This window comes from Pocillopora verrucosa, chromosome 7 (genome assembly GCF_036669915.1).
Source record: "Pocillopora verrucosa isolate sample1 chromosome 7, ASM3666991v2, whole genome shotgun sequence".
In the NCBI taxonomy this organism is placed as follows: domain Eukaryota; kingdom Metazoa; phylum Cnidaria; class Anthozoa; order Scleractinia; family Pocilloporidae; genus Pocillopora; species Pocillopora verrucosa.
In genome coordinates, this window is record NC_089318.1 from 2,768,685 (window position 1) to 2,783,498 (window position 14,814).

Sequence of the window (14,814 nt, forward strand, 5' to 3'; positions counted from 1 at the left end):
ATTGTTTGACTTTGAGATCCAACTAAGTTTTTCATGGAAAAAGAACTGGAAAAATACCGCGCTAGTCGAGCTGAAAAGTACAGGGAGACCAAAAAAATCTTATGGAGACCCTCTTTTTTCTGTTCAAGGTTTGGGATTCAGCAGATTAACGTCATGGTTTCAGAGACATCCAGTTGATCATCGGGATGAGGAAGTTTTGCCTTGGTTTATTTTGTTCTTGAAAGTTCTCTTCTGGATCTTACTATGGGGTTTCTTTATTCAGATAGAGTTTGGAACCGTGTTTTTCTTTCTTTCAATGTTTTATTGGGTTTATTCAAGCATGCAAGCCAACACCAGAAAACCGTGGGAACCCAGCGCTTATTCTGTGTTCAACGAGAACTGTGAAGCCATCGACGGAACTCTGAATGCAGAGCAGTTTGAACGAGAATTGAAATTTGGAGCTGGAGCAGTTTCAGCTAATTAACTGGTGAAATGAATTTATATGCAGGGAATCTGTAATTTGTAGCTAGCAAAATCATCAGTGGTTGACATCTCATTCAATTGCCTGCTGTCATACTTGTTGTCATCATCATCACCATCACCATCAAAAACGGTCAAACCACATCTGACCTTTGAAACTCTAACATCAGTATGCATATTCTTCATACTGTTATAAATACCTTTCCTAAGGTGTGGACAAGGAGAATTTGTTGAATAATCAAGAGCTTCTTTTGTTTGTGATCATTTCTTCTATTCTCGTAACCATATAATGTTTGATTGAGATACTGTAAGGAGAAATTAGATGCTAGTCACTCCAAGCAGTTGAAAGGTTAGCAAACAGCATCTAGCCAGCCGACATCAAGTCACAGTCTCTGTTAGCTCAAAGATCTCCTGTATCACAACTTAATTAAATATATTTTTCTGATATAAACCAAAAGTAGCTTTTGGTCTATCACTATCATAATCTCTGCAATTTAAAGGCTTACAACAACATTAATAGTTAGAGGGTTTTGGGGGCTATTTTTGCACACCATAAAACAATATGATTTTTGGAGAGAGATGATTTTTGTTTTGTTGTATGGATGGGACCAGAAAAATATCCTGAGTCCTCATGGGGAATCAAACTGTAGACCTTCAGACTTAAGGCTCTGATGCTCTTCTAAAAAGCCACTGAGAACATACAATAAGCCACACCATTACTAGATTCATATGTGACATGTCCTGCAAACTGTGATGATCAGCAGTTAAAAAAGTCAAGAACAGCCATGACCCTCCTACATGAGCTGCAATTTTAGTGATTGCAGAAAAGAAGCTTGCAAAAAAAATTAAGACTTTGATGGGACTCTAAACCTGTTCCTCTCAGATACTAGTTGGGTCAAGACTGAATTTGAGTTAGTCCCTACAGGCTCCCTTAACAGTTGCCGTTAGACAAACTTTGATTGTGGTATGCTGTGGCACCTTGCTAACATTAGTCATCATACTTCTCATCAACCTAACCGGGGGGGTTGGAGGAAGGAATAGTAAATCAAAACAAACATATCTTGACTCTCCCCAGATCTCTTCATTAGTCTTTCGTTTCTTACGTCTCGTGACCAAAATGGCGACTAAATCAGGATCATAGGTACCAAGCAGGAACTTCTCCATTAAATTAGTCGCCATGCCTGTTCAAACCTACAACATTCCACTAGTGTTACCGAGTCTTCGAAGAGAAGAATCGATTAACCAAATAGTGGATTCGTTGGAATATTTGGAGAAAGTGTCTAAAGACATATTCACCCGAATCAGCAATCGGGTTGCGGAAAACAAGAAACGATTAGAGGCCATAAATTATCGGGCTGATTTGGCACAAGCCAGAATCGATAAAATAAAGGGAATCAAGAAAGCTACAAGGGTGTTTTCGAGTGCGAAATACCCAGCTCCGGAGAAACTTGAGCCGTATGAAACGCTGTATTCTGAAGAAAATGAATTGTCTGAAATAAAGCGTCAAACGTACAACCTGAATTCGAAGTTTGTCCCAGTTGATGAACGAACATTGAAGGATAAACTGCAATTCTACAACGTACACTTGAATGTTAAGAAGAAACAGGACGAAATGAAAGGGGAAGGGCTGGGTTCCCTTCCGAAGAATCTTCATTCAGTCAGTTCGTTGTTGCTTTTCAATACTACTGAAAATCCGTACAAGAAGTATGTCATGTTAGATCCGCTTGCCGGTGCGGTTACCAAAACAAGGGCCAACATTGAAGAAGACGAGGAAGACATCGGAGCAGCACCCATTTCCATCACTCAAGGAGAAGCGCTCGACAGATTGACAGCGCAAAATTACTTCTACGTTCCAAACTTGGGAGATGTACCGGAGATTGATGTACCTGTGTACCTTCCGGATCTTCCTGGGATTGCAGATGACCTCTCTTACAAGTACTTCTTCAGGATTTTTTTATTTTTGCATGTATTTATGAATTTCGTTAGTTAGGTATTCAGTTAGGTAATTGTTTGTTTATTGTTTATTATGTCAACATTATGAAATATTGTTAGTGTAGAGTGTTAACTCAGAAGTGATTAAAATTTAAATTCTTCTCAAAAAAATCCTCATCTCATTCAGCAAACAGGTCATAAAAAACTTAAACTTATCAGGTAATCATTTCAATCTAACAGCAAATTCTCATAACTAATTTACAAGGAAATTTGTAGCAGCAAGAGAGGAGAATTAACAATCAGATCTTGGGAAATAAAGGGTTAAGATCCAGCTTTCACTTGTTTCCTGCCATAGTTGTTCGGTCTCCATTTGTCTCAATAAGAACTCCTGTCGTGATTTAAGCAGTCCATGAGAAATTTCAAGCAGCCCTTTAATTATGTTATGAGAGTTGTTGAATCAAGGAAGAGCTAAATCCATTTCTGTGATCAATGCACAAAATAGATTTTAGCCATTTTAATGCTTGCATCACTCTGAGTCTAAGTTTTGTCTTTATTCAATCTACAGTGCAGAGCTTGGTCCTTCCATAGCACCATCACTGCCTGGTTCAAATATACCTGAATTACCTGATGTCCTGGAGGGAGAAATACCACAGACAGAAGGAGCCCCTCCTCCCCCTCCTGCACCTGGTCCAGCTCCCCCACCCCCTCCGCCACCACCTCCTGGACCTGATGCTCCACCGCCCCCTCCTCCCCCTCCTCCTCCACCTCCTCCAGGACCGGAATCAGCACCTCCCCCTCCTCCTCCCCCTCCAGTGGATGGCTCCTCAGGAGGTAAGTTAAAAACTTACAGTGAAACCTGTATTTATAACCCTTCACATCCTTACATAAGTACAAATATTATCCTTACTGTTCTCCATATATTTCCTATGGTATTGACAAGGAGAGTTTGTTAGAAAATCAAAAGCATCCTCATTTTTTATTGTTTCCTTGACTCTCATTACCTTAATGTTTGATTGAGAAGTGATACTGTTAGGAGTAACTGAATGCAAGTCACTTTTTGGGATTTAACGGTAAAGCGAATGCTTGAGATACCCTCACTAGTATCTGCTTAATGCACATTTTCTTTCATGCTTACCACTAATTTGGACCTAGTTTAAATGTGGAACTTTCCGTGGGCCAAATTATTAAAGGAAGAAAAAGATAAATAGCTATTTTTTGGCAAAAACCTTTGCAGGAAAAATTATAAATTCTTCTTTTTTCCATTCACCACCCACTGTATATAACAGTAATGCAGCTTGAAGGTGTTCTACTGATGTTGATTGTATGATCTAGGTGATTTACTGGTTGCTGATAAAATTCATCACTGTTACAATCTTTGGTTCTTTATATTTGTGACATTGTTTTTATGTTTCTTGACTTCATGTTCATCAACCAAGTAAATTTCAAAAGTTGTTTACAAGGCGAATCATTTAGCGATGTTTCAAACTATCAATAAACAACTATGTGCATGAGCTAAACATTGTTCCCCTGATGGTACTTAGTTGTGATCTTCCAATGGTCAGCAGAAACCATTTATTCTCTATGTTTCCACATCTTCATTGCAGATCTTCCCACCGATGTCCCTGCAGCAGTAGCATCTGATGGTAGGGCATCTTTAATGGAATCCATTCGCAAAGCAGGTGGCAAGGGCAATGCTAAATTACGTAATGTAAAGGAGAGAAAGCTGAAGAAAAAAGCAGAGAAAGAGCAGTCTGCCGTCAGTGGTGGGGGAGGAGGTGACCTCATGGGTGACCTCTTTGCTAAGCTGTCCATGCGTCGAAAGGGTATCTCCGGGTCTAAAGGTGAATCTGGTGGATCATCTGAAGTGTCCACGGGTGGAGGCTCTGCAATGGACAGGATCTCAGCAATGATTCCGGCTCCTCCAAAGAGTGATCGCACAGATTCTTTGCATTCAGGGGGAGGTGATGATTGGGATTAATAAGTAATCAATCACTAATTCTCAATCTTGGCCTGATCATCTTTATCTTGGACAGTTGCTTTATACTGTAAGAAGTGGATTTTTGCAAAAGAGTAGAGAACATAAAATGATTTTGTTTACTTTTTTAAGGTGTAATGTCATATCATAGACTAGAAATTAAACTTTTTCAATTTGATCCTTGTAAAAAAGGAAAATCTTCTCTGTTGTGTTAACAATAAAGAAGCAAGAAGGGGAAATGGCTTAGTTCAGGCTGACGGAGACAAACAAAAACACAGTTGTCTGGGGACCAGCTGCTTCCTTAGTTTTCTTTTCCTAGCATCTTCTATTTTCGGCATACATGCCTTACCACTTGAGGTTTATGAAAAAGAGACAACATTACCCTAATTGGAAGGAGAAAACTTCCTCAGGTCGTTCCCAAGTATAGCAAAGTAAATTATTTTGGGATATAAGCATGCACTAATAAAAACTGACTTCTCCTTCATGTGGCTGGGGTTTGTCTTCAAGGCAAATTTTGTTCTCTTGTTATTGGTCTCAGTGACCCACCTCTTACTTTGAATTGAGTGATGTTCTCTTTACAAACTTATGAACACAGACTTATTCCCAGAGCAGAATTAAAAGTATTATTATGAAAAGTGAATTTCACAACACACCAATATTAACACAGAGTTATTAGATATTATAAGTGTATATTAGTTTTTCAGAGAGAACTTTGTTTTAGTGAATCTTTCTCAAGATTTTTATTCCTACTAGGGTAAAATTAGCAACTTGTTTGAAAGGTTTGATAAATATCTCAGTAGTGCCAATTATCTATTTCCGAGAAAACATCTTTGAAAAATTTTTGTGTAATTATGGCAAATGATGATTTGTTATAGAATTTTTGAGCTTACTGTCATTTTAAAACCACTGAATTTGTTAAACATCAGTGTTTAAAGTTATTGTTTTCCTTAAATATCCGATATTTTTATATCAAGTACCAATGAATTTGTAGTGTTCAAGATCAACAGGCTATCAATTTTTAAAGAGTTCTGCCTTTTCCAAGTGGTGGGGGCTTGGCAAAATGATAGCAGGTTACAATGATAATGTAGGGCTGGTTTCTTTTCATTGACATAGTCAGTGTAAGCATAATTTTTCAGTCTGTTGAGACTCGTGGTCTGTTTGTGAAAGAACCTCTGATCTATTAGTACATATCAGTGATGATGTAGGTCAAGAGGAATCAAAGGTAAATGGTAGATTGTAAACTTTCTACACTGCACAAGCCTAAAATGGGTGTTTGCCAAGGTACACTGGTCATTTCTACCGCGAGGAATTAGTCAGATTTGGATTGTATACTATGATGCACTTTGTGGTTATAAAAAATTTATGAGAATTCTAATAGTAATCTTTTACCAGCTGCTTCTCCAGACTCAAGACAAGTTTTGTTTCATCTTTTAAAGTTTAGTTTTCAAGGTTTGCAAACCTGTCCAAACAGTGCCAAGGAGTGAAATACATTGTTTGAAGAAATGTGGAGTAACATGTTCATAACTGCTCTGTCATACTCTAAATATAATACAAGCTTTCAACTGAAAATGGGATAGGATTGTAAGAAGATGTTGTTTAAGAAAAAAAAATGTTTCTTCTTCGAACATAACATGATATTACCATAAGGAAATACTATCCCACACAAAGTGACCCCTATGTTTCAAAACATGCCTACCACTGTCAATGTCTGCTCAAGAATTTTGGGCGAGAGCAAGCTTGTCCAAACATTTTTAACTGAAGTGGAAGATGCAAGAAGTGTTTATCAAATGATTTAGACTTATTACTTCAAACCAGCTGGTGCTGCTGTTGTAGTGGTGCACTGTTTAAATACATCACCTTGTGCTCTACTTAGACAGAAGTTAACTGTGGTAATTTAGTAACACAACCACTCAGATGAACTAAAAAATCCATCAATCTCCACATCACCCATTAACATTCACCAAATATGTTTGATTTCCCTAGAAGGGATAAATTTGACCTCTAAAAATGTGGTGGAGAATTTAATGCTAAATACCTTTCCTTCTATCACTTCAAAAAAATTTTCAGCAACGTTTTCACGTCTACTTGACAATTGCCGAAATTATACTCCGACAAAGGATAGAGAATAATAAACGAAGTTATCTTTAGTTGTAGGTTGCCTAATTATTGTCAGTCTTTGGTAAATATGCCGAATGGGACAAGTCACTGATGTAAATATAGAATGCCTATTTCGAGAGTTGATGCCAAATTTCACGTCACTGGAACAGAGGGCGAAAAAAAAAACAGGATACTTCTTTAACACTCCTTAGCGTCCTGAATAAAAGGATAGAGGATGTTCGGTACGATCTGAGTCTAGACAAATCCAATTTTCATTGTTCTGTTGTATAAGTTTCAGAGCGTTTCAGAAAATTGTAATTGACTTGAATAACTTTGGAATTAAAGCAATCTACACCAATATCTACGGAAATTTCCACAAATATACTTAAATTGGAAGGTTTTTCAATTCCTAGGAAGATTAACCAGTCGAAAAGGATAGACAATGTTTACATACGCATGTGACTGAGCACTGCAGATGTGATCAAACGTTCTAGAATGCAAATCAACAATCATTAATTCGAAGCATACCTCATCTGCAATATTCGAGGCTCAGACTTTACCAAAACTTTAGCACTTTCACACACGTTCCATTATTGCCATCGCTCTAGTAAACATGTTAGATGTCTCACGAATTTGATGCTGCAGATATAGGAATTGAAAATACGCAAAATGACGCAGCTAATAGATTCAAACATTGAACAATAGCATATCAACTCTGCTTCACCAAAAACTCGCAGTAAAACCACAAGTCCATTTCTGTGATCAATCTGTATTTATTAGGCTGTGATGTTACACCAATTCATCAAAAGCAGAGATCTACATGATTTTTTTCTTTAAACGTCCACAATCAGTTAAAAGAGTTCCATTTTGAAAATGGTTAACGGGAGGCGACAAGTCCATGATGAGTCGGGATGCCATGAGACATCAGTGCTGCATTGACCGAAGGGTCCTTGTAGGCACCAGTGGTGGAAAACAGGCTCCGGAGAACGTTGAGCTCTTTAGTGAGAAAATCCACCTTGGATTGTAGGCGGGCATTCTCCTCTTGCAGCTCGTCAACTTTGTGCTGGGTCTCCACATATTTCTGCTTGCTCTTGAATCTGCTCTTGCGGACCGCAATGTTGTTTCGCTCTCGTTTCAAACGATATTCATCGCTTCCTTTCTCAACCGCTTTCTTCAAAGACGACGAACCACGACGGGATTTCGGCGCCTTGAGTTGCGAAGAGATGGAAGGCAGCCTGTTCGACTTCAGCTCAGGTTCTTTCGCCAGGTTAGTTGATCTGTACGTCACAGCCGGTTTAAGGGAATTTACTTTGGAATCTACTTTTACAATCTTAATGGGAGAGTACCCCCGTTCTACCTCGGGTAAATATGGCTCCACTACTTCTCTACGCTTGGGCTCTTTGGGTGCTAAATACTTGCTCAAATCTTCGGGACTGGTACTCAAGGTGGCAGGATCCAGGTAAGAGGCAAAGTCGATCGCGATGTCATTCAGATACGAGCAATTCTCATCCAGATCAGAAGCAGAGCTCAGATCCACATCTTCGAACAGCTCAGAGCAAGGAGAATTCGCTGCTGACCATTCGCCTGACTCATACAGATCGAGAACATCCATAGGAGCACATGATGAATATCCGCAAGATTCTGGCTCTTGCTTCAGTTCCAGTCCGTCAAAGATGGGGAGGGGGAAATCTAGTTCCTTTAAGGGAGGTATTTTGGCGACTTGTCCGGTAAAATTCTTAAAAAAATGGTCGGGTTTTTACACCCTAACGTTTTCGACGACGCTTCCGAATCTTAACGTTGGGAAGAGGGGCGATTGGGGGCAGACAGCGCATTTTAGGGCGGCCTTGAAAGACTCTCTTCCAAATTTAGACATAATAACAATTGCGTTTCTCTGATTGGCTCATGTCAAACGTAGTTGCTATTAGAAACTTGCCCCGGAAGAGCTTCCACGCGGGGGAGGGTGGTATTTCGAAATCTGCATGTGATTATGATGTCAGCATATAATCGGAAGAATTCGCAATTTCATAGAGAGTCATTTCCATTTTTAACTCTTTTCTCCGTTTTATCTCAGTGCTTCTGTAACTTAGCTCTCGCAAAGTGAGCAAAATTTGAGAAGACTGAAAAGGGGCGTTCCCAATTATCTGGACAACACCGAAAAAATGCTCCCCCCGGGATTCTAGCAGGAATTTTGTCAGGCAACACTCACGCAAAATTTAATTCACAGGCCAGGTGTGTGTCGAATAGTTAACTTCTGCTCTTCCTGTACGCAATCTGCCATGAACAAGAATTTCCGAGGGTCATCAGCTACAACTACTCCCATTGAAAGACGTCATGGGAAATTCAATAAATGGATATTCAATACAATGCCTTTAAATTGATGATGGTCACCTCTCGCTTAGGTGTTAGCTCCAAGTTTCTTGGCAACTGAAGAAATGTATAAGCATTTTTTGTAGGATTTGATTATCTCTTGCTAAAACCTCCAGAACACCTGTCCTTGAAGACGGTTTAATTAGTCCTTATCTGCGTTCTTCCGGTTCGAGGGAAAAATGCTGATACGCTGTCGAATCCAAAGAATTCGATGAGGGTTGAAAGGCTCTACTTGAAACAGACAAAATTATTCGTTTCAATACGATTAGCGTTATTAGGCGTTTTTATGTCAGGGTGGATGATAGACAGTCTACCCAAGACTAACTTGTCTTACCAGAATTAAAGTATGCATTATCGAATGAAAATTCATTAGGACAGATTATAGAATAAATCTCGGCGTGTTATTAGGCGAAGAGCTGGTTAGACTGCCAATCAACAATGATCAATAATAATCAGTCAGACAAAGATCTCGTCAGAATAGGTTTTCTGTCTCCCTTTACTCATAATTTCTGTCTCCCAAATACTATTTGGCGGTACTGGTTCACTTAACGCCTTTTTCCTTTTATTTTTCTTTTTTTTTTTCCGGTCTGTAGTATTACTAGATCGTCTTCGACAGCTCTGGCACTGACATTTGCCAGATCTAGGAATCGGGGAGTTAGGGCTTGGGTTGGTTTGTTCCAGACTTTCAGTTTGTAAAACGGAGCGAAATATGGAACAGCGCAATAGCAGCGGTGGAGTGAAAAAACGAGAGATCTTTGGGTCGGGTCGGGTCGGGTCAACCAAAACTCCCTCGCTTTTTCACTCAGCCGCTACTAATCACGCCGTTTACAATTGCGCTCTGTTTTACTTACTGATCGCCCCGCAACAGGTTAGCTAAGGGCAATTTGGTCCTTCAGACCGTCCCCCTCGGATCCCCACGTATCCCCACAAAGTTATTTTTTCCTATGTTTTGTTTTCTCAATCGAGCATCTGATTGGTTGACTGCTCTCTATTGACCGCACTCGATCTACCTAATCAGTCTACCTGATCAGTCTAAACTGATTTTAGCCTAACACTGTTTTGATCTGTGGAAGACTTAACAGAACAAGGTTATGACTGTTTGTGCTGTTAGCTAGAAAAAGAGCAAATAAGAATATTTCAATAATCTGCGTTTGCTTTCTTTGGGTTCGCAGGGTTATGTAATCGCAGTTCGGTGAGAGATCTTCCAAGTTGTGTCGTGTTTACAATCGCGAGGTGCCCTCAGTTCTTAAATGGGTAAACTGTAGCGCTGTACCAATATAAGTTTTATAGACACGATGCCTTCGTCAGCCAGTGAAGAGATTGTCTTCTTTGTCAATGGCAGAAAGGTACGTTATTCACGTATAGACTGCGAAGAGATACACGATTTTGAGTTCAAATGCACGCACGCCACACACCCTTGATCTGGTTTATATCTACAAGTTTTAGTCTAATTTTATTCATCGCAGGTTGTCGAAGCAAAGGCGCAGCCAGAAATGACTTTGCTCTGTTATCTGCGAAATCATTGTATCCTTTCATTACCATGCACATTTTGATCCCTCTGTTTTGGATTTTTGTGGACGGGCGCTTTGCATAAATATTAGCAAGTCATCGGGGTGATTTTTCAATTCGATGATTCAGGATGGTTTTGACTAAAACTTACTGATCGTAAACTTGACGTGCTGTGCATGCTTTGTGAGTCTTAAGCACAAATGTCACGCCTTCCTGACCTTAGGACCTTCCTGAGGCTAACTTAAAATTGTAATTTGATCCATTATGATCAGCAAACATGTGAATCACTGACTGGCTATTGATAGTGACACGTATAGAGCTCATTGTTTCGATTTTGGCCATTATATGTTATGAAAATCGGCACGTGAGTAAAATTTGATTGGCAAATTTAAATGCATGGAACGCACATGTGTTCGAAGGAGATGTCTGTGGCTGACTATACAGGTGTTCTTTGTTCTTTCCACTAGAATAATGTACAAACTTATGATTAAAGGTTAAGGAAAATATTTGCATGTTGGTTCAATAAAATCATGCATGAATATGCAGAGTAACGTGACTTTCAGAATTTTGTTATGTTCTGTTTTCTTTTTATTTTTTATAATTCACTATGAATTAATTCCACAAAGTTAACAGTTATCCACCATTCTGTTGGAGACAAGTGGTTAACAGAAACAATGAAGTAAATAATTCTTTGAGTACGCACCTCACAAATGAAAAAAAAATATTAGATGCTCAGTTGGATTTTATATGAAACTGGTTAATCTTTGTAGCACGAAGTGATTCTTATCCAAATTCCAAATTCCTCTTTTTTTATCATGCAAATGAACACATTTTCTAGATGCTTTTTGTTTAAGCATCTCTGAGGGATTAAACTTTTTCAAATTTCTTTTTTTTTTTTTTTTTTTTTTTCCAACAAAAGATGTGTAATTTTTTTATATAGTGCTTGACAGCAGATGGAAATTATGATTTTCAGCTTAGGATATGATTGTGGGATGATACAATATTTAACAAAACAATTATTTCTTATTATGTTAATTTTCATGCTCTTTGGCAGCTCAAAGGAAAATTATACTTGCCTCAAGATATTGTCTTCAAGGTAGCCAATCAACATGCAGGAAAAAAAGCACTATTCAACTGAGTAGTATTCAACAATTATTTGCTGAAGGCAAAGTGAATATTTTGAATAAACCTGAGACGATTTTTATTTTCTGTTCCATTTTGCTCAAGAAATATGTGTACAAGGGAAGATATATCTCATATTCCTTACAAAGGTAATCAGTGGGTTTGACAGGTAGCAAGCTTGGATGTGGTGAAGGTGGCTGTGGAGCATGTACTGTTATGATCTCTAAGTATGATCATGGAATAACAAGATTAAGTATCCTTTTGAAACTCGAAGTCTGTAGAAAACTGGAAGAGGTTGAATGGTTATGGTTATGCAACAAGGGGAAGCTTCATGAGGTTTCAGATCCCCCTTCTATTTTATTTGCTTACTTCTTGTCTGAAACTAAAACTCTTGCAACAACCAAATGTCATGTTCACTTAATATTCAACAAGAATTGTTTGAAATCTAATTGTCTTAAATATATGTTTACTTTTCTGAGGCCTTTTTATAAGAGAAGAAGAATCCTTATTTTCTGAGTCAAAGCTCAACCCCCCTACCATCTTTATAAAATTCCTGAATCAAGAGGTTTGGCTGTATACAGGAGAAGGTTGTTAAAATCTGAAGCATCTATGTCCTATGTTACAGATTTCAAGTAGAGTTAACTTTGTGTCCTCTGACCTTGACATTAACTAGACATTTCTCTGCAAATGGCTGTTTGATGCCATTGTGTGCTGTTGATGGAATGGCTGTAACCACAGTGGAAGGAATTGGAAGCACCAAAACTGTCTTGCATCCAGTGCAGGTAAATAATTTACTTATTATAACTATTTAAATCCCAGGAGCAATCAACATACAACTTTTCTCTATGATATCCATGCATTATCCAGCAAACAGCTTAATGATGAAAATAGTCAAACTCATTAGATAAAAGTTGTTATTTTGATTTAACACCAAGGAAGTGTATAACAGCTGGAGGGGAGAGTTACCAATCAGAGTTGGGGTAGTTAATGCATTAAAAACATGTATATATATATCACATGTGCACTGATGGAAACATTATGGACAGATATATCGGATCAAATAGAATGTTAAATTATTAATTAGCAATTTTTAAAGTCCTAACTATAACTGGAGTGCAAAGTTATTTGAACATGTAGAGAGTCAATAACTCAGGGTGAGGTGATGAAATAATCCAGTTAAGTGGCAGATCAGAGGAGGATCTCAAGTCTTCTTAGATATTTCTGCTCCCTTAGCCACAGAATTATGCATTGTGGGTAACAGCAGTTTTGTTTGAGGCAGCTCTGTTAAGAGTTGGGAGATAAGATAAGGAACTAAAACTGAAATGATGCAATGCCTAAAGATGAATTAAAGTGATCTTGTGGGGTGAATTGAGTTACTCAGTGACAAGTTTCATGGATCTTCAGATAATTGTAATTATTATTAAGAGGAGTTGTTAAGAACTTTGGTTATTAACTAAGAACAAGTAGCCCTGTTTTTTTTAAGCGACAAGAATGCGACCTTTAAATATGGCAATTTTGTGTACCCTCTCTGAGTGTCTATTGCATGAAAAACAATTTTAGAGGGGGTTTTGAAAATTTTCATTTTTAAAGTTATTTAAATGATCCTTTTAGAAACTGTTCTTAAAAGTGCTAAACAGGTTGGTTTATTAATATTTATTCTGGTTCTAAGGAGCGGATTGCCAAGTGTCATGGGTCACAGTGTGGATTTTGTACTCCAGGGATTGTGATGTCAATGTATGCGCTTTTGAGAAACAACCCTCTACCAACTAATAAAGAGATGGAAAGTGCTTTTGAAGGTACAGAGGGAAGTAGCAGGAAATCAAACTTATTTCCGTTTTTATCACATAAATGCCAATTTTGTCAAGTGCATTTGGTTTGACACCCTGGTGAAACACTGGAATGACACGCTATCCATGAGTTTCATATGGTATCAAAGCCTTGCGTGTGATAAATCATCAAACTTTAATGAACTCATTTTCTTAATTTGAATGACAGCATGTGATTAATTGACAACATGTGAAAAATTGGAATATTTCCATTTTCTTTTTATTCCTGAGGCGTGACTGAGAAGTTATTTCTAAGACTTGTGCATTGGGTTTCATCAGGGTTTCCAAACAGTCCAACACAATAAAAGCACGTGGCCTGTGCAGCCTCGTGCTCTCACCAGTTTTTCTTGTGTTTGGATACCCAGATGAAACCCTCACACTTGTTTTTGAAATTGTACATTAAAGTTTCCTTTGCATTGGTCCTCTTGTGTTCAGTTGACCAAGGTTGTGAAGTCTCACATAACTCCCTCTTGCCCATGGAAGGTTGTGTACAAGGCAGATAATCAGTGTCTGAAATTCTTTTTTTAAACCAGAAAAAACATAGAGAAAAGTATTAATTGGTTTCTTTTCATAATGAAGATAGAGATGAGAATCATGTTTTTCCTCTAATTTTTCTTTGAAACACATCAATCTAAAATGTGTTATCTTCAAAGTGTCATGAACATGAGTAGGTCAGTAACAAATATATCTTCAATTTTTTTGGCAGAGGTTTTACAGATACCTTTTCTTGAGCATATTGACTTCTCATTTGAACCATGTACATCTTATCATAAAGTCGCTTTAGACGTCACATCTATACCTCTGTCAATTTCCCACCAGGTAATTTATGTCGCTGTACTGGATATCGTCCAATTTTGGAAGGACTCAAAACCTTCACAAAGGTAGTGTTCCACTTGTAACTTACAGCCCTGGACCTCGCAACTTCAGTTAGCTCTTTTCTTTTAAATTCAGTGCAGTATGAAATTTTAGCATCATTTCAATCTTCTTTTTACTTACATGTGTATTAATCCAATCTTTGTGAAAGGAATGTTGCGGCAAGGTGTTAATGGTTGCTGCTCTGAAATGGACCAAAATGGAACCGCTAATGGCATATCACAGAATGGAGTTTTAAATGTGAGTTGAGAAAATGATTGTTTTCCCAATTTTCTTACAAATTTTTCGGACTTTATTCACTGCTTTGTCTTAACCCTCTGACTCTCATGGGTGATCATGACCAAGACTAATTTTTCTTTAAATATCAAATGAATACATTATCAAGCAGACAGGTTGATGAGAATAATTATGATGATTATGAATTAGGGGATAAGAACAGTAGTTGATCCAATACCAATCTCTGCTAACATCATAAGCAGAAGACAATATGAGACTTACTTATGAGATCTCGGGTTTGAAAGGGTTAAAGGATTGACTATTATCGCTGTGATAGTAGAACCTTACCTTAGATTTGTTGTCAAAAGAATAAAAATAATAAGTTGCTTTATTTCTATGCTTACAGGGCTGCAATGAGTTGTTCAAGTCAACAGAATT

The 14,814-nt window shown here is 38.0% G+C and overlaps 3 protein-coding genes and 1 long non-coding RNA gene across 4 annotated transcripts; 3 read left to right on the forward strand and 1 right to left on the reverse strand.

Annotated features, from left to right (window-relative positions):
* The first annotated feature begins 1,542 nt into the window (after positions 1-1,542).
* LOC131784526 (WASH complex subunit 1-like) lies at positions 1,543-5,370 on the forward strand. The gene is made up of 3 exons (XM_059101341.2): positions 1,543-2,394; positions 2,957-3,222; positions 3,996-5,370. The coding sequence occupies exons 1-3, from the start codon at positions 1,637-1,639 to the stop codon at positions 4,367-4,369; spliced, it is 1,398 nt and encodes a 465-aa protein (XP_058957324.2). The 5' UTR covers positions 1,543-1,636; the 3' UTR covers positions 4,370-5,370.
* A 1,846-nt stretch (positions 5,371-7,216) lies between these two features.
* On the reverse strand, positions 7,217-8,287 carry LOC131784527 (CCAAT/enhancer-binding protein epsilon). The gene has a single exon (XM_059101342.2). It carries the CDS (start codon positions 8,073-8,075, stop codon positions 7,341-7,343), a length of 735 nt encoding a protein of 244 aa, XP_058957325.1. The 5' UTR covers positions 8,076-8,287; the 3' UTR covers positions 7,217-7,340.
* Positions 8,288-9,829: 1,542 nt separating this feature from the next.
* Positions 9,830-11,711, forward strand: LOC136282201 (uncharacterized). Its single transcript, XR_010718152.1, has 4 exons — positions 9,830-9,918; positions 10,003-10,176; positions 10,297-10,354; positions 11,619-11,711. It is a non-coding gene; the product is annotated as an uncharacterized lncRNA (long non-coding RNA).
* Positions 11,710-14,814, forward strand: LOC136282200 (xanthine dehydrogenase/oxidase-like). Its single transcript, XM_066169518.1, has 6 exons — positions 11,710-11,714; positions 12,135-12,243; positions 13,131-13,257; positions 14,107-14,168; positions 14,312-14,400; positions 14,783-14,814. Exons 2-5 carry the CDS (start codon positions 12,160-12,162, stop codon positions 14,396-14,398), a joined length of 360 nt encoding a protein of 119 aa, XP_066025615.1. The 5' UTR covers positions 11,710-11,714; positions 12,135-12,159; the 3' UTR covers positions 14,399-14,400; positions 14,783-14,814.

Bases quoted from the DNA above. Each gene is read 5' to 3' on its own strand.
- LOC131784526 (XM_059101341.2), top strand. From the start codon at position 1,637: ATGCCTGTTCAAACCTACAACATTCCACTAGTGTTACCGAGTCTTCGA. The intron at 2,395-2,956 runs GTACTTCTTCAG...TTCAATCTACAG, and splicing joins GCAGATGACCTCTCTTACAA to TGCAGAGCTTGGTCCTTCCA. The intron at 3,223-3,995 runs GTAAGTTAAAAA...TCTTCATTGCAG, and splicing joins AGTGGATGGCTCCTCAGGAG to ATCTTCCCACCGATGTCCCT.
- LOC136282200 (XM_066169518.1), top strand. From the start codon at position 12,160: ATGCCATTGTGTGCTGTTGATGGAATGGCTGTAACCACAGTGGAAGGA. The intron at 13,258-14,106 runs GTACAGAGGGAA...ATTTCCCACCAG, and splicing joins GATGGAAAGTGCTTTTGAAG to GTAATTTATGTCGCTGTACT. The intron at 14,169-14,311 runs GTAGTGTTCCAC...TCTTTGTGAAAG, and splicing joins GACTCAAAACCTTCACAAAG to GAATGTTGCGGCAAGGTGTT.
- LOC131784527 (XM_059101342.2), bottom strand. From the start codon at position 8,075: ATGGATGTTCTCGATCTGTATGAGTCAGGCGAATGGTCAGCAGCGAAT.